We start from the raw sequence: 19345 nt of genomic DNA, 5'->3' as shown, positions 1-19345 counted from the left end.
GGAGAGACAGAGAGAAAGAAGGGGGGGGAGGAGGAGCTGGAAGCATCAACTCCCATATGTGCCTTGACCATGCAAGCCCAGGGTTTCAAACCGGCGATCTCAGCATTTCCAGGTTGACACTTTTTCCACTGCGCCACCACAGGTCAGGCAACGGGTGAGAACTTTTAAAACACATGAACCTTTTCCAGTCACTGTGGCTGAGGGGTTTTCGAACTTCCATTTTAGAAAGGGGGGATAGTTATTTCAGTGAGGTTGTGGTCTGGTGGTTGGGTCCGGTGACTGGGAGTCATGCCAGAGAGCTCCGATTCTTTTCTATGCTTTTCCCCCCAAAACTTGAGTTGCCCAGTGATGACACAATCCAGAGTGTTGCATGGGGCCACCGAACATGGTTTCCTATGTGATTTCGTTTGGCTACGTGGATTGAAGTTCCAGGAAGGTGCATATCCTTTCTGACACGACCCTCAGGTCTAGACACCTATTCCCTAAGCCAGTGGTCCCCAAACTTTTTACACAGGGGGCCAGTTCACTGTCCCTCAGACTGCTGGAGGGCCGCCACATACAGTGCTCCTCTCACTGACCACCAATGAAAGAGGTGCCCCTTCCGGAAGTGCAGCGGGGGCCCGGATAAATGGCCTTAGGGGGCTGCATGTGGCCTGTGGGCCGTAGTTTGGGGATGCCTGCCCTAAGCCAAGGATGGCAAACCACAGCCCACAGGCTACAGCTGGCTGGCCACCTGGTTTCGTATGGCCCGGGAGCTAAGGATGACTTTTATCATTTTGAAAATGTCGGAAAAGATCAAGAGAAGAATAATAATCGCTCCTGACACAGAAAATCGTGTGACGTCCAAATTGCACTGTCTGTAAATAAAGTTTTATTGGAACACAGCCACGACATAATATAAGTGTACACATGTGTATTGTCTTGTGGCTAGGTTGAGTAGTTAGGAGAGAGACCGTGTGGGTCACAAAGCCTCAGATCTTTACTGTGTGCCCTTTACAGGAAAAGTTTGCCAACCCTGCCCTGGACAAATAAAAGTGGCAGACTCCACATGCCCGTCCATCTGTGGAATGGAGCGCATGAAGGGGAGTACCGGGAAGCCACTTTGGAGTGTTATCAAGGATGTGGCGTTTCCCGGCAGTCTTTGTCATTATCATCACCATCATTATCGTTGTTCTTTGAATTGTCCTGTTTGTTTAGAAAATAAGCTTGGACCAAGACCTCAGCAGCCCTTGGGTGGCAGGTTGTCTGATCATGCCCTCCTCACCACCCACTCTGATTCTCACGGATGGGGGTGTCTTCATGGGGGCGGGTTCTGTCAGGCCCCCTTGAACCTGGTTGTGGGGTGGGGTAGTCTTTCTGACTTGGGAGAGCTGTCCCCATTTGCCTTTCCTATTCCTTTTTTTTTTTTTTTTTGGTATTTTTCTGAAGCTGGAAACTGGGAGAGACAGTCAGACAGACTCCTGCATGTGCCCGACCGGGATCCACCCGCACGCCCACCAGGGGGCGTTGCTCTGTTGCGACCAGAGCCACTCTAGCGCCTGGGGCAGAGGCCAAGGAGCCATCCCCAGCGCCGGGGCCATCTTTGCTCCAATGGAGCCTCGCTGTGGGAGAAGAAGAGAGAGACAGAGAGGAAGGAGAGGGGGAGGGGTGGAGAGGCAGATGGGCGCCTCTCCTGTGTGCCCTGGACGGGAATAGAACCCCGGGACCTCTGCACGCCAGGCCGATGCTCTACCACTGAGCCAACCGGCCAGGGCCTCCTATTCCTTTTTTTATTGGGGAGGGTTGGAGGAAGAGAAATTTGAGATGTGTATCTTTCTCTCTTTACCGACAGTGGAGCAGGTTTTTGAATAGCCTTGACTCCTTTCGCACCGGTGGGATTGGATATATGTTGAGACTTTGTCCACAGGTCCAAAAGCTTAACTTAAGCTCCCTGAGACATATCATAAAATACAATTTGGGGGAAAACCCTAATGGGCCATAAGCAGAACATTATTATTAAACAAAGGATGAAACACTTAAGCTGAGATGCCCCCCTCCCCACGCCCTTTTTTTTTTTTTTTTTTTTTTTTTGGCAAAATGAAAGCCAAGCAGACTCCATTTCAACAGTTTTCAATGCAGGAATTCCCACAGCCCCATTTGATTGCAGTTTGTTGAAAAGTTTAATGTTTTTGTAGGCAATTCATAATTTCCATGTTGAGCAGCCTAAACGGAAGAGAGCTGGAGCCCAGTGTTGTTTTTGTAGTGGGACGGTGGGAACTTTTTTTTTTCTTTCTTCCCCTCTCTCTTCCCCAAAAAGGATGTAAAACTGAAGTGGAACTATTGGGAAAATGTGGCGTGGCTTTCTGACCGGTTCGTAAATCCGAGATGCTCCTGTCTTCAGGTCTTCCTTTTAGGACCCAGCAGAATAAATAGAATTTCCTGCTGCTTAATGTCTCCAGGAAGGAAGAGATTTTCCTCTAGGCTCTAATCGTGCCTAATTTCCTCTTTCTTCCCTTTTATTTATTTATTTTCTCTATTAATAAGGACCAATTGTAGAAGATGAAGAGACCTTGGAAATCCATCACTTTTGGGGGAGGTTAATAACTTCCTTTAAGAAATCCTGACATAATACTTACTTCCCCAAAAGGAACCTTGTCAGCCGGAATGCCAGTTAAGGTCCACGGGACGGGCATGGATTTGCGGGACCCAGCTGTTCTGCGGGATCAAGTTGCATTGGGACCGAGAGGTTGGGGCTGTCCTGTCACTGATGGAGTCCCTGCAAGTCGTTGGGGCTGGGACTGGGGCCCGACTTTCTCTGCCATCTGGATTTGGTTAGCTCTCTCTGGGCAGTGGGGCCCAGTCTCATTTCCTCCAACCAGTAATGTTATATAGGCAGTGATCCTGGGCTGCCCTAACATAATTGAAAATTATGTGTATTGTAGGCTCGGAGCGCTGAAATGTAGGCTCATAAAAATATGTGGTGCAGGTAGCCCGCGGAGATTGGATACGGCACACAATGAAGCTTTTATGTAAAGTAAGAATTATAAGTCTCTGCATTAATGTTGCATTATGGGTATGATAATTCTTGGGTGGGGTCCTCAGGGCAGGCCTGTCATGTTAAATAAAACCTAAAATTCCTAATTCTGTGGAGCTGGTATGTACTTGGGTGCAGTCAGATCAGTTTTGCAGATGGTCAGAGATGAGAAGTAGTCCATTAACCTAACCCTCCCCTCCGAGGGCAGCGTGTGACGGAGGTGTGGGGTAGATTCTGCCGGATGGTTTTCTTCACAGGTTTTTATGAGTTGGAGGGGTGAGTGTTGGCAGGTGTCCATTTTGGTCGGCCTCAAGGAAATGACTCTGTTGAGTGGTTTTGACCAAGGGGACCCGTATATTTTTGTGGCGAGTGAGAATGGGCAGAAGTCAGGATGAGACAGGGCAGGAGTAGACTCCCATGGCCCTCTAGCCTGGGTTGTAGGGTTGAGGGAGACCATGGAAAAGTTGACTTCAGCGGTTCTCAACTTGGGACGACACTGATCCCAAACAAGGGACTAGAAATGGTTTGATGGTAAGCGTGATGGGGGTGGGGGCAGGGGGGAGGGTGTTGCCTACTGGTACTTTCTGTGTGGAGGCCCAGACTCCTAGAAGGCTTTCAGTGCATGGGACAGCCACCCACCCAGCCCCACCAGAGTTAGGTGAGCCCTTCAGTGTATGGACGAGAACCTGGAGGTCCACGGAAGCAAAGCCATTGGACGCAAGGTCCTGTGGCAAGTTACACCAGCAACCAGTGTCCTGAGCGCTGGTGCTTCCAGGTGAAGACTCGGGAGAAGTCGCTCCAACATTGTGTAACTCCTGGTTGGGGAAATGACCTGGGAAGGTTACTGGTGGGTTAGGTTCCCCCAGCTTGAGGTGGAACTGAGTGGGGTTTTCATTCACCAGATGGTTGTGTCTTTGAGGAACCCATGGAGAAGCCTGTGTGGGTGGCTCTGTCACATGGGATTTGAGCAAACACTTCCTTCTTTCTGGACTGCCCTTTGCTGTCCGTTCTGTTGAAATATTTCTGACTTAGCAAGACTGTGCACCCCCCACCCCCCCGGTCTCTTTCTCAGAAATGCCACCTTCTTGGCACTCCCTGGGCATGACTCCCCGAATCTCTGCCGTGGCTTCGCCCTGTTCTTTCTTGACTTTTGTAGGAGTTGGCTCCCTCAAGCCAGTGTAAGCCCCCTGAGGGCAGACATCTTTGTGTCTCCGTAATGCATAAAGCAAGCTCTACTCAGTGTTCACTGAGTAAAATTCTCTATAGGATTACAATGAAAACCGATGGCTCCTTATGTATATCCTCCAAGCATTCATTCATGCGTTAATCGATTGGCTTTTGGAGAGATACAAAGGCCAGTATCGATGTCCTTATTAAAATCTTATTACTGTCTAAATTTTGTTTGGTCGTCTGAAGTTTTCCTGCGTGAAAGTGCTGTAATGTCACCAACAAAAGTCAAAGCCTCGGAAGTTTCTTAGACATGTGCTAAAAGTCACCGTGACCAGATGAACCACCTTATGTCAGTTCCCCTTATCTGCACAGTGGAGAGTTGGAGCCGTGGATTGTTCCTGTTGATTGTTGATGTCGCCCCACAAGCTGACTGTGCCACTTTGGACCGAAGTAGCTTCCTTCCCTAGCGCCATGCATTTGTTTTCTACCTCAGAGGAGGGCTGAGATAGGCATAATTGGCTTATATCTTTATTTTTCTCTGTGTGGTGAACCTGTACGTATAAGAATTTCCAGCCTTTTGAGATGAGGGTATAAATTGCACTGTGCCTTGTCTTTGCATCTTTTACCAAGAAATATTTTTGTTTTGTGAGCTTTTGGCTTGGATGAGGGATTCATCCTTACCTTACTTCGGTAACTCCCACCAGAAGAGGACAGTTGCACCTGTATACTCAGCTCTCTTTAGAGCAGGGGTCGGGAACCGTTTTGGCTGAGAGAGCCATGAACGCCACATATTTTAAAATGTAATTCTGCGAGAGCCATACAATGACCCGTGTACATTATGCATTATCCAATAAAAATTTGTTGTTGTTCCGGAGGACAGCTGTGATTGGCTCCAGCCACCCGCAACCATGAACATGAGCGGTAGGAAATGAATGGGTTGTAATACATGAGAATGTTTTATATTTTTAACATTATTTTTTATTAAAGATTTGTCTGCGAGCCAGATGCAGCCATCAAAAGAGCCACATCTGGCTCGCGAGCCATAGGTTCCCAACCCCTGCTTTAGAGTGTGGCCGATGGCATGGTAGAAATGAAGGTTCCTGAAAGAGCTGATTCAGAATTGAGGGTTTCCTAGGACAATGGCTTGGTACTCCTCTTGCTTTCTTCCTCCAGAAGATCTCTGTGTTCCTTCCCTTTTTTGGTCTCCCCTCTCTCCACTGCTCTTTCTAAATGAGGTATATTCATGAGATCGTTTTATCTGAAGCCACCTGTAGTTTGCATGCAAAGAGAAAACTGTAGTTGCTAATAATGTGGATGTTGTATATACACGCACCTATTGAACATGAACTCTCTTAAGGAAGAGCTTATAGCCTTGGTTGTTCTGTTGTTGATGTGTTGCCTGCATGCTTTTAAGTGTCTCAGTTTCTGATCCCCGTGTCCTGGACCCCAAGAGAAGAGTTTATCTCTTGGATTAGCTGTTTTGCGTTTCTTTTCTAAATTCATTTTCCGTGTGTTTTGTTTGCTCTCCAGTATCTGCAGATGAAATGGCCGCTGCTCGATGTCCAGGCTGGGACCCTCCAGAGCAGACAAGCCCTCAAGGACGCCCGCTCCCCGTCACCCGCACACATTGTGGTGAGTGACCTTACAAAGGCAGTCGCTCCCTTTCTTGGGGGAGGGGGGAAGATGAAGAAAATGCTTTCTGGTGGATAACAGGCCTCGTTTATCAGTGTTTCTTTTTAAAAAAATATTTTCTTTGGCATATTCTTGGATATAGTTTATATCCAGAAGGTACTTGCTTTCTCCTGTTGGACCTTAGCAATTATTACTGCCCTCGAAATTTTCCCACCTGTCCTTTCTCCCAGTACTGGGTTAGAACCGAGCTTTGTGGGCTCCAGTTAATAGGCACAGTTACCATGGTGCGTGGAAGGCTGGAAATGGTATCAAAGCAATTTTAAAGCTACAGTATCCCCAAATCTTTCCTGAAAAAGCCATTTAAGGTGAGTGGCAGAGGAGGGAATTAGAAATCTCGAAAGGAAGTCCTGGATTTAAGACTTTCCAGCTCCGCCCCCCAATTTATCTTAATTGTTGGAAGGGAACTTGTACATTAACATCAGAAAAATTTCTTCTGGGCTGATTGATTGTTCCAAGAAATGAATTTAGAAAGACTTAAATTAAATTTAATCTGTCCATCTATGGTTTTGAAAGTGTGGGGCTTTAATATAGGAACTGTTTGTTTGTAGTGCTAAGAGGCCACCACATACCGTGTGTCCACATATATTTTTAATGTACTTTATAAGGATTTTGTAGGCTCTGGAAGTGAAATTTATAAATCAACCTCTCGAGAAGATAGCTGACCCTTATTAGAATATTCTCTTCTATATTATTTGTATCATGAGCTGGACTTGATACTTTTGAAATCATTAATGGATGACATTTTTATAACAAATATGTGACAGAATTATGCAAAAATTCATGTATTTTTTATTTAAGTATCACACAATGTAATCTACACATGTATTTTGCTTGTAATTTCCAAAACATGGCAAAATAATTTTCTTAACTAAAAGAACCTCAAGATGCATTGTGTCAGAATTCAGGCTTACTCACTGCCTCCTTATTTCGTAGCTTGTTATAATGGAGTATATATTATTTAATGAATTATGCCTCTGTTCTAGGAATATTAAGTACATGTGCGTATGTGTGTGTATATATTATCACAAAGTAATTTATTTCTGTAATGCCACATCTTGGGTCATTGTTGGTGGAAATGTCTTACGAATCTGTGTGTTATAAATGAGGCACATAGAAAGAAGGTTGACGTTTTCCAGAGACTTCCTCCTTCCTCTAACCTCACAATAAAACGAATGCTCATCATTATTATGTGCTCTTACAATGCTGAGATTTCAGGGCTGGAGGTGACCTTAGACCAGTCAGGCCCCACCGGCTGTCAGGGAAGGAGACAGGCGCAGAGATGCCCAATGTCACACACTGTGTTAGGGGCCAGAGCGAGGACTGGACCCTGTTCTCGGCTCCCTTTCCGGGGCCTTGTGGACGCTCCGAAGGGAGAGAAAGGAACTTTCTGTGGCTTGTTCTCTTCGGCATCCTATAAACCGGGTCATTGTCAGGGACAGTGTCCTAAGTGTCAAGAAATTGTTGGCTCAGGGTTCCGATGCAGCTGTCTCCTAGAAAAGGGAATGCCTTGTAAAACAGTATTTTTAACAATACCCCAAGATTTTTAAAAAGTGTGATTGTTCGGGAGTCCTCGAGGGTAAAACGAGGAAGCCTGTCCGTGTCACGTTTCCTGCCTTCCTGAATTTCCCAGGGAGGGTCTCGGCCGTGGGGTTTCTTTCTCTGCTTTTGGAAGTGCTTGGCAGGACTCACCCACATTTTTTTATGTCCAGAGAAAAAGGATATTGTTTTTAAAAATCTCCTGGAAGGCTTAGGGCTTTTTTTCTCTTTGAATGTGGAGAGAAGATGCAATTTTTAGAAGTGGTTCCGAGTGGACACAGCATCTCATAGGTCTGGCACGGCGGTGCACGGGCCCATACCTGTGCGCAGGAGTGGGGATTTGTCCGTTGGGGGAGAGGTAAATGATCGCCCTCCTTTCTAATCCCCACCCCCCAAATCTCGTAAGAACAGATGCCACCACTTAGGCTTTAAGCACCTTATTTTCATTTGTAGAATTAATAATCTGAGCAGTTGTTAAAACAGTTTTTCAGAGCCAGTGTGGATTTTGGCGAGGAATGCAGTGTGTGTGGGGGTGCTTTGGTTTTATTTTCCTCTGCTGTGTGTTCGGAGGCGTATTTACCATAGCAACCACTCTGGAGAACACCACCCTTTAGAGATGGAGACCCTTGTCCAGAGGAGCCACAGCTGGCAACTGTAATCCAATCTGTTGTGCTTTCTGCTCTGTTCTCGGGACCTGGGGAAGGACCATGCCAGAGGTTATGTGTTGGTGGTGGAGGGGCGTGCTCTGGGAGCTGGAGAGAGGAGAAAAGTCATAGCTCGGACAAAAGAAAACCAGATTTGTGAAATACTCAATGCTGTGGCAGCTGACTGGTGTCTTTGGTTGTGTGAGTCAGCCCTGTAATTGTGCATTTCTGCAATCTTCACCTGATGCCAAGGGGCAGGGAAGGGGATGTCGGGCGCTGGGGGGTGGGGTGGAGGGTGTCAGCAGAGGGCGAGAGGAAAGGAGAGGGTGGAAAAAGACGGGAGATTGTAGGCCACATGCGGTTTTTGGGATGGAGGAGTCATACACCTTGGGACGGCATTTACGATTACATTTTCATTGGACGTGGAGTGATGGGCCGACCACCACTGGCTTAGCGGGCACAGTGTGCCTGTGTTTATGAAGGGGGCATTCTGCATTGAGGCTGATGTGTCATTTGGCTCCACACGGGCCAGGAGAACCTGGTTCACATTCAGATTTCCTGATGAATGGCTAACTTTTCTGCAGACACTGGGCTCTCCCTCTCATTTTACTCTTCATTCTTTTAAAACAAGACATGGTCACATCACAGTGTTTCATCAGACATGTTTCAAAATACTCGTCTAAGGATTGCTTCCTAATTTCTGCGAAATTTGGATTTATTGTGATTTTCTGGGCCAAGCTGTTTCATAATGATTTCTTTTGAAAACAGAGAAGTGTTCAGTGTTTGCTAGTAATCATTGGAGACTATAACAATCACAGTTTGCTAAGAAAATAACTTTTTCCTGGTTCATATTTGGGGCAGCATTTTCATATGGGAATTAAAAGCATTTTGTCTGAATATTTTAATCTGATTGGATTTTTTTCATGTGGTATGTGGGTTACCACATTATAAAAAATTGATGTGTAGAATAAATGTTCATAACAAGTGGAGTTCAGTTGATCAAATGGCATTTAAATTAAGAAGCAAGCCATACAAACTTCAGTTCCTGTAATGGCTACAGCATCTTGTTTTATTATAAACCAGCAGCTCCTAATCTGTGTTTTAAAGAAACAGAACTTTATTCCTTAAGGATAATATCTTAATTTGGGGAGGGGGGGGGAAGGGCTGGCCAGAGAAATAGGAACTTGCACAACAAATCTCTCTCTCCCTTTCTCTTCTGCACTTTCTCTTTCCCTGTACCCCTCCCACCCCCTGCCAAGAAATTCATCTACTTCCTAAAGTCTCAGAGACACTAGCCACAAGGCCAACATTTCCCCACCCCTAACCCTCCTCGTTCCCATTTTCTAAATCACAGAAGTAGCTCAATTTTTCTTTCCCTGTGGTGGTTTTAAATTTATATTTTAAATCCCCCACCCTTCGAAAACGAGCGCCAAGCAGTTGGTTGTGCTAAGCCCTCATGCCTGAGCCTTGGCCGAACTGCCTCCCGCGTCCAGGAAGCCGTGGGGCTCGGGGCTGCTCTGGACGCCACCCCCAGTGTCTCTGCTGTACAAAGTCTTTCATTTAATTTCCTTTGTACCCAGCAAAAAAAGCTTCTGTACCAAAAATGGTGGTATTTTGGTACAGTATGTATCTTACAAAACGGCAAAAGGCTTCAAAAGTTCCCACCATTTTATCTCGGGGGTTTCCTTTTGAAGTGGATGTAGAATTCTACCTTAGGGTACGTTTCTAAGTGGTTCTTGGTCTCGTGTGTTTTGTTGTCTAACGAGCACCGAGGTGTGGGGATGAGAAAGCCGTCTGAATCCCGAGGAGCACAGCCCTCCAGACTGCGTGGTGCACTTTGTTGTTGGAGTTGTTGTTGTTGCTTAAATGCTGAAAGCTAGTGGAAGACTCTTCGGAAATACCGTGTGATGGTTAGAACTTCAGACAGGTCGGGTCTCTGCCGTCTGCACTGAGCATTTTTGCAAGTAAGCTCAGAGGGCACGGCGAGCCTTTTGCTTTTTTGTTTCTGAAGAGTTTGGGGTGGGGTGGGGAGGACCTACCCATAGTTAATAATGCAAAACTACTTTGAGGGCATTCTCTTGGTTATGATGTGCACGCAGATGTTTCGATGGGCTACTTGGCTTGGGTTGCAATCTGCCCTTTCTGCCAGAGCATATTGGTGGTTGGTATGGTCTAGGCAGCTCTGTTGCTAGCTGAAGCCCCCGCCTGGGTGGGGGGCTATTGTTCTAGGAAGAGTACCGGGCACAAGAGGGTATGGCCAGGGAGATGGGATTTCAACAGAGAAATTGGTGAGGATTTTAGGCCGAGATGGCCCCCTGGGAAAATGGCATTTAAAATGACATTTGAATGCTTGATTGGAGTTTGCCAGGTAAAGGTATGAGAGAAGGGCTGGAAAGTGATGGAACATTCCAGGCAGAAGAAAAAACATGTACAAAGGCCCTAGAGGGGGGAAAATAAAAGCTTGGCTGTGAGAGAAACAGAAAGCCAGTTACGGTGACAACAGGTCTTGAGGACACAGGGAGAGAGGGGCCTGGGGAAGACACGGCAAACTGGGTGTCATTGAGGGGGCAGTCATTGAGGGGTTTTGCTTGTCTAAGCTGATGGCAGTGGGGATGGTGAAGGGGACAGATTTGGAGGAGGCACCAGCGGAACTTGCTCTGAGGGGTTAGATGATGGTGTTGAGGGAGAAAGGGAGTCGGGTAGGTGGATGGAGAGTGCCGTCCACTGAATGGGGAACGTGGGAGGGGAGCAGGGCTGGGGTGGAAGAGCTGTCTTTATTAGTATTACTTTTTTATTCATCCCAGCTTTATTGATATGGCACTGTGTTAGTTTAAAGTATACAATGTGTTGATTTGATACATTTATATGTTGTAAAATGATTACCGCCATAGTATTAGCTATTGCCCCTATCCAGATATATAGTTACCATTTTTGGGTGGTGAGAACATTTAAGGTCTTTCTTAGCAAATTTCAAGTGTACAAGACAGTACTGTTAGTTGTCATCACCGCGGTATACTTAGATCCACAGAACTTATTTTTTAACTGGAAGTTTGTACCCTTTACTCAACAGCTCTCCATTTCCCCAGCTCCCAGCCCTTGCTAACCAGCAGCCTACTCCCGGTTTCTGTGAGTTGAGCCTTTTCAGATTCCACATCTAAGCGACATCATATTGTATTTGTCTTTCTCTGTCTGACTGATTTCACTTAGCATAATGCCTTCAAGGTCTTCCATCCATGTCACCAATGGCAGGACTTCTTTCTTTCTCGCGTTTTCTTCTGTTTATCTGTTGATGGACACTGAGGCTGTTTCCATGTCTTGGCTGTTGTAAATAATGCTGCAGTGAACATGGGCGTGTAGATATCTCTTCGAGATCCTGTTTTCATTTCTTATGGATATATGCCCAGAAGTAGGTTAGCTGGATCTTAGGTGGTTCTATTTTCAATTTTTTGAAGAACCTCTATACTGGTTTCCATAGTGGCTGCACCAACTTATAGTCCCACTAGTAGAGCAAGGGTCCCTTTTCTCCACATCCTCGCTAACACATCTTGTCTATGATGATAGCCATTCTAACCGGTGTGAGATGTTAATTCATTGTGGTTTTGATTTGCATTTCCCTGGTGATTAGTGATATTGAGTACTTTTCTGTGTACCTGTTGGTACATTTTATGTACCTTCTTTGGACAAATGTCTGTTCCATTTAAGAGCTTTGTTTTTAGAGAGTTTAAGATACCGGGTTTCATGGGCCCCCAAAACAGTACTGGCAATAAGAATAGGAACAATCCAAACTTTTAATTGCCTCTTTAAGAGCAATGTCAATTATCTAGCTACCCACTTGTTTAGAATGTATTTAGGGAGGTTAGAGAATTCTTCCTTTCCTTTATATAAGTAGCTTTAATTGGCTTTCTCTTGGTCTTGTGCTCACCGTTGATTCAATCATTGATTCATGTTCATTGATGTCACAGATTATTTAGTGATTCTTTGCCATGTGGGAAATAGTATTCCAGACGGCAAGAGAAAGTGAAGTGCCAGTGATGAATGGCAATAACCACAGTAGCAGACAAGCCTGGACCACTTCCCGTGTACCAGGCATTGTTCTGGGTGCTTTACAGATGCTTTATTGTGCTGACTTTAGGGAGGAGGAACTCGCCCCTGGGAGGTTAAGTATCTGTCCAGTAGGTCCTGAGAGCCGGGATATGACAGAAGGCAGCCTGGCCCCAGAGCACGCCAGCTTCTTAGCCCCACTGGCCCCGAAGACACAAGTAAATGAGCACGGCGTGTGGTATGCTGAGGGCGGTGACGGCGTACCTGCCCCAGCTGGACAGGGCGGCAGGGCTCAGGGACCTGCTACTTGGGTAGCGGGACACGTGGTTGGTTAGGATTTTGGTTTCTGGCTGTGGCTACTGCAGGGGACTCAGGACACATTGTGGGGAGGGAGGGCATTCTGGAATGGGGCAGGGGGACGGGACCCTGTGACCGTGTGAACCTGTGATGATTTCCTGAAAGCTTTCCCCTGTGCACCGTCTGCATTCCCTTGTCAGCATATGCCCTTTCCACTGTGACTCAACCAGACTTTCTAGAATACTTGGCATGTATTTCCTAGCCGTGGCTGAGTTGGAACTTGCCCATTTCACAGACAGGACCATGGAAAGGGTGGATATTTGGTCTAAGGATATAGAGCAAGCCTGTGAGCATCACAAAGGTATTATTTCTATAAGGAGAGTGAGGAGTAGCGAATACCGAGCGTCAGGCGACCAGGTTATCTTTTTTTGGGGGGGCGGAGTAGTGGTTAGGATCAGGAGTGCTTTGAAGGGACAGAGTGGAGTGAACCCCAGGATGTACCAGTCTGTGGTTAAAAGCCCCAAGCTTCCGTCTTTGCTTCCAGAAAATACTCTGTGGTGAAGAATTCTGAAGGTCTTGAGGTTTGGGTTGCTGGTGTGGCATCTGACCACCGTGGCGATGGAAAGTACTCTGCCGAGAAGGACTGTGTAAACTCTGTTCTGTCCCCTTCAGATTAGTATCACAGAAAGTTTCACAACCTTAAGGTCACATGTCACGTCACCCACGGCCGTCCCTTCTGCTGTGTAAGTCTCCGTTCAGAAGTCCATGGTCCATACTCTTCTCAGATAGCTGGAGCATTTATCTCATGTGTTTTCTGTTTCCTTTTGGAGCACCTAAGGAAGTTCCGCCTTTCTGTTGCAGCGAGATCCCTTTCTCTGAAATACACACTCCTTGGTTGGGTTTTGCTGTCCTGTTCTGCTTGTCCTTCCCATTTTCCCATCTGGAAATTTTGAAGGCTGACACACCCACCTCTCTTTGCTGAGTCTTCTTCACAGTTATCCCCAGCTCCCAACTGTAGCTCACGTCTTCAGTGACTGATCTGAAACTGCTTAAAGAATTGGAAGTGCTAGTTTTCCATTTAAAGACCCTACCTCTAAAGTAAGTGAAATTCATTTTTACTTTATTTATTTGTTTATTTATTTTTTACAGGGACACAGAGAGAGGCAGAGAGAGGGATAGATAGGGACAGACAGGAACAGAGAGAGAGAGAGAGAGATGAGAAGCATCAGATATCAGTTTTTCGTTACGACACCTTAGTTGTTCATTGATTGCTTTCTCATATGTGTCTTGACCACGGGCCTTCAACAGACAGAGTAACCCCTTGCTCAAACCTGCGATCTTAGGTCCAAGCTAGTGAGCTTTTTGCTGAAGCCAGATGAGCCTGCGCTCAAGCTGGTGACCTCGGGGTCTCGAACCTGCATCCTCCGCATCCCAGTCCGACGCTCTATCCATTGCGCCACCGCCTGGTCAGGCGTGAAATTCACTTTTAAGTGTAGCTTTCCTCCTCTGTAACATCTGTGTTCATTGCGGGCAGTTTGGAAACGAGCTCACCATTTCAGCATGTAGAGATTACTTTGGGAATAATTTGGTATATTGGTTATAATATAAAAGTCCTTCCAGATTTTTCCCTCTAGTGTGTTAATATTTATATTTGTTTTTAACATCTTTGAGCTTTTCGCAGTGCTCAGTGTTTCCAGCACTGTATTCATTCAAAATGAAAATTGATGTAGTGAATAAGCACTTCTTCCATTTGATTAAAATTCTTTAGGATTTCTGACCACAGAACAGCCCATAACATTATACCCCAATTTGCTTAGTCAGTGCTCTATAGTTGGGCCTTTAGAGCATCTCCTTTTGTTTCTTCTATTCTAAATTATCCTGTGATGAACATCTTTGTGCGCTCCCCTCCAATTATTTTCTTAGGATAGATTCCTAGAGAGAAAAGCAAGAGGACAAAATTTATAAAAATTTCCTGATACATAGCTACAAATTATCTTCCTGAAAGGCCTCCACTTTTACACCCATCAGTAGTGTGTGAGGGTTAGACCTACCATGATGGTGAATGATTATAAGGTCTTGTTCCAGAAGAGATCCAGCCATCCCACCATCCAAGTCAACGTCCCTAGGCCTTTCACCTTCAAAACGGGCAAACAAAAGTGATTGCTTCTTTAGTGATTAGCAGGTTTTAAAGTTTGCTGATGGTGGTGTGATTTTTGTGGAATTACATATATTCTTCTTTAGACACCTCACAGCATAAGTCCTTGGAAATAACTTACAAGCCTCCTCCATACATGCAGCGCATTTTCACTCAGTTTTAGAAAACTTGGAGTATACTTTTATAACCTCAAATCGTCGTAGAGTTCCTTAATTTTAGTATCCCTTTATTTAATGGCATATTATTGTGAAGATATTATTTCTTTGATGCTGTGTGTGATCTTGTTTAGTATATGACTCTGGACTACGTGTTTTGGGAAAACATACCTACTTTTCAAAGATGCCATTTGCTGTTGTGTTTAAGATCAGCCCACAGGCCCTGGCCGGTTGGCTCAGCGGTAGAGCGTCGGCCTAGCGTGCGGAGGACCCGGGTTCGATTCCCGGCCAGGGCACACAGGAGAAGCGCCCATTTGCTTCTCCACCCCTCCGCCGCACTTTCCTCTCTGTCTCTCTCTTCCCCTCCTGCAGCCAAGGCTCCATTGGAGCAAAGATGGCCCGGGCGCTGGGGATGGCTCTGTGGCCTCTGCCCCAGGCGCTAGAGTGGCTCTGGTCGCAATATGGCGACGCCCAGGATGGGCAGAGCATCGCCCCCTGGTGGGCAGAGCGTCGCCCCATGGTGGGCGTGCCGGGTGGATCCCGGTCGGGCGCATGCGGGAGTCTGTCTGACTGTCTCTCCCCGTTTCCAGCTTCAGAAAAATGAAAAAAAAAAAAAAAAAAAAAAAAAAAGATCAGCCCACAGAAAGTGTGGGCTGGAGAATTGATCCTGACCATTTCTCAACGCTGTATCTTGTGCGTTGTGGAAAGATCTTTGACAGCTCTGGCCAAATGTTTCCTGACATTTGTCTCACCGAGTGTGTGAGTAGGTTACTGGAAAATCAGTCTCTCTCCTAAAATAGGTTGAGGGAAGCCCTGGGCCACATGGTCAGCCCGTTTCTCTAGCACAGGGTCTGGTCTCGAGCACAGGGTCTGGATCTTCTGGGTCCGGCGCCTTTATAAGGAGGCGTTCGTTCCTAAGGCGCTTGTTCTGCAGCCTCTTCAGGGAGGAGATTGGAACATACTTTGGAAAATTGTTTTACTTTCAGCACCTGCTCTGTTTACTAAGCGTGGGAGCCTGTTTTAAATTAACATGGAGCCTAACTCATGGGTTTGCCTGTGTTTATTTTTCCAGTAAATAAAACAGAAGTGCTCATTCGGCACCCATCCTGTCCCGCCGCTGTCTCCTCCTGTCTCGCTGATGAACTCTGTGTGCGGGGTTCGTCTCTCCAACAAGACTGTGTGTTTCTCGAAGCCAGGGCGCCCCATGGTTTATTTCTTCGCATGTGGCTTTCTTCCCACCTATTGTGGTGCTTTGCTAATTAAGCAGAAAACCAGTTTCTGTTGAGGGACTGGAGTCGATTTAGTCTGGAGGAGCGTGACTTCGTCGTTACCTTAGGGAGTTCAGAATCATCCTGATGAGCGCAGAGCGGGCCCACATGTCTTACTTTCTACGTGATGGGGTATCCTGCTTTGGAGAGACATAATTTGGGGTTATGGCGTTGTGCAAGCTTTGCCAGTAACTTGATGATCCACCCATACACATGCCAGCTCAGAGAGGAGCATGTCTAATCGCTACAGTAGCATCTGTACAGAATGTGGTTAACATGAATGCTCCAGAAGGCCGGGCTTGCTAGGGTGTCCATTGCTTTATAGTCTTCGTTTAAACCGATTGTTCCTTCTGGATCCTGGGGTGGGGTGACTGAACTTTTAAAGCGAGTGGCCCATTGAAAAACCAGTCCTTGCTGATTTTTTTTTATGGGAAATGGGTATATTTCAACAATGAGGTGATAGGGCATATGAAGTGTTTTTATGATTGGTTTGTTCATGGCTTGTTCATATTAATTTACCCTTTTTAGTAAATTAATATGGAGGGAACGCCTGGGTTTAGGATTGTTCCTTGGATTATGCTGGGATCTAAGGAGGGACAGAGCCTAGAGGGGCCTGGCTAGGAAAGGTCGTTGTCATGTCCATTTAGCATACAAGGACGTGAAAATACCGCGAGTTAGCTGAGCTGCCCAGGATTCCACAGGCAGGGGGGCCGTATCCAGTCATTCAGGTGTTCGTTCCAGCCGCACACTTTCTCCTGCGTACCAGATTCAGCTTTCTCCTGGGTACCAAACAGACGTGGGAAAGTCAGCACAGCACGTTCGTCTTCAGAATCTTTGTTGCCATGCCCCCCCCACCCCCCACCTGTTACTCCCAGTGTTTCACACGGCAGTCAAGATGAACACCAGTTACTAATGGCGTAGGCCCCAAACCTTACACTCATCTTTGATTCCTCTTTCTCTCTCGTACCCCACATTCAATCCATCAGCTATCCATCCACGTGTCCTATTAGCTCTGCCGGTCAAGTATTTGGAATCTGGCCGCTTTTAACCGTCTCGGTTATTACAATACGTCTGGAGTCCGGTCTGCTTACATCTCTCATTTGGATGTTGCCAGAGTGCCTACTCTGGTCTTCCTGCCTCCTACCCTTGTAACTTCCCCTCGTCCATCTTTGGTGCCTACAGTCTATTCCCATACTTGAGAGGGCCTTTTAAATCCTTAGACAGATCATAGATATCCCTCTGCCGAAACTTGGCAGAATAGATTTTTGTCTTTTGAAAGAAACCCAGAGCACTTGGCCCTGTCACCTCATTGAAAGGTGGGACTTTGAGATTCAAGGGCTCAGATTGGAGAGCTTAAAGTTGTGTTGGCTGGAGGAGAGAGGGCCAGGGGGTAACAGTAGGCCGAGTGAGCCCCCTCCATCCGTCTTTGCTAGTGCAGCAGGATGTGGCACGTGTCTTGATCATCCCCCTGTGGAACCCAGATGCTTCCTGACTGGACCGCATCTGCGCCCCGCCCTCCCCTGAAAGCGCGTTCTGTCCCGCCATCGCTTGTCTGCAATGAGAAGCTCGTGAAGAACTCTGAACAGTGTGTTGCAATCTGTTTTCTAGCCAGAGCCTGCATAGCGGGCAGATCTGGGCAGTGATTAAGTGCATCACTTGGGCTGTTTAATAGGCTTGAATGAGACAGGGTCACTGTGTGTCCAAGTGCCATGAGCCGAAGGCCTCTTGTTCTTCCCGCTGCAAGGGCACAAGCTTCCTGTTTCTCTCTCTAGGACATTGTCTCTGTTGCTCAGGTGCTGAGGTGAATAAGTAAGCAACCGTTTAAAAAGGCTGAAGAAGGAAGGAAAGGCCACACCACAAAGCTTAGGACCGGACCAGTCTATGACTCCCAAAGACCATCCATGTCAGGTGCTGGGGCCCCATTATCAGGACTGCGCCCCCCACCCCTCCAGCCTTTCACTCTCCGTTTCCAGTGCTCCTGAATTTAGACCTGACTCAGGGACACATGTAAGATCCTAAGAGAAGTGTTTTTTCCCCCAGCCCTTTCAGACTTAAGGAAGAAGCCAACCTTGATGGGTGGAGGTAGAACGTAAAATCTAATAAAAGTGTCTCAGTAACAGAAGAGGAGCAGGGCCAAGCAGAAGGGCTTTCTGGGTAAACCCTTGAGATGATTCAGTTGAAACTCAGGAAAAAATCGGGAAAAAACATTTTTTTGGAAAGAGGTAGCAACCCCCTTCAGCCAAAGCCCATAAATGAAGGAATGTCTGAAACCCAGAATTGCAACAACCGAAGCAAGAAGGACATTGTTAGAGATCGAATTAGTAAATTTGACTAGTGGAGACCATCGCCATTTTTAGCAGATAGCCGAGCATCTTCCCTCTGTCTTTCCTCGAGCCCCTTCCCACCCAGCTTGCACAAAACATTTATTGGTATCTCTAATTTTCTTTCTTAAATTATCAAGTTGTTTTCAGGTATTGAGAGTACCATCTCTATACTGGTCTTCCAGTATAAGAAACCAGATGTTAAAAAGGAGTAGATCTGAAGATGGTATTTTTCTCTACACCATTTCCCCCCTTGCTCTAGCACTTCCTTCTCCACCCTCTAACTATGGGGAACTACCTTTGCCCTATTCTCCTGGTCCTGGGAGACATGATTGGGCAAGAGGCAGGCATGTGATTGAAGCACAGATACTTACGAGTCTTCCCTAAGAAGAGAGGGTCTAAATCTATGGCTCTATGCAGCCTCTCTGACACGCTATAAGCATGTACCTGTGCGTGTCGCTGAATGCAGGGGTGCATGTTTGCAGAAAATCAAGAGGTGTGTGGGAATGTCTGGAGACCCATCCTGGACTGTCCCCTTAAGAAGCCAGCTAGTTTGAGGTGGTTTTCTGTCAATTCAACCAAGTACTGTTGTCCAAGCCTTCATAAAAAAGTTGTTCTTTGGAAATTTTAATTCTTCTGAGTTAAAAATGCTGAACCATGAACTGATTCTTCTACATTGTCAGTAGGGTCCAGCGTGAGCAGAACACACTTGTTTTCTTTACAAATGGGCTGATTTTTGCTAATATGAGAGTTACATTCAGAGAGAGACATGCTAGTAACAGTTTTCTCCTGCAAACAATTTGTAGAGGTTTGTGTGAAGAAACGAGCAGTTTCCATGGTTTTCTCCTGTGGTCACGGGGAATTTTGAAAATGAACTTTAGGTATTTTCATGAAATTCCTGTTTGATATTTTTAGTTTCTCAGAGTTTTCTTTTCTGGCTGCTACTTAACGTAGTCATCTTTGCCTTAAAGCTCTATTATTACTGTTTCTTAGGACTATTAAGAAACAACCAGTTAACTAATGGTACTAAATAATCCCCCCTCCCATTTTTTT

General features: G+C 46.2%; 1 protein-coding gene across 31 annotated transcripts in view; it reads left to right on the top strand.

Moving 5' to 3' along the window:
• Positions 1-19345, top strand: part of TCF7L2 (transcription factor 7 like 2) — a 200515-nt gene that overhangs the window by 73984 nt on the left and 107186 nt on the right. For all 31 annotated transcript variants that reach the window (XM_066355854.1, XM_066355856.1, XM_066355857.1 and 28 more), the window contains one exon: positions 5714-5815. In XM_066355854.1, the coding sequence (XP_066211951.1) occupies positions 5714-5815 (102 nt within the window). The remainder of the gene's footprint in view (positions 1-5713; positions 5816-19345) is intronic.

This window comes from Saccopteryx leptura, chromosome 13, assembly GCF_036850995.1.
Source record: "Saccopteryx leptura isolate mSacLep1 chromosome 13, mSacLep1_pri_phased_curated, whole genome shotgun sequence".
In the NCBI taxonomy this organism is placed as follows: domain Eukaryota; kingdom Metazoa; phylum Chordata; class Mammalia; order Chiroptera; family Emballonuridae; genus Saccopteryx; species Saccopteryx leptura.
This window is presented reverse-complemented; position numbering and strand designations above follow the sequence as displayed.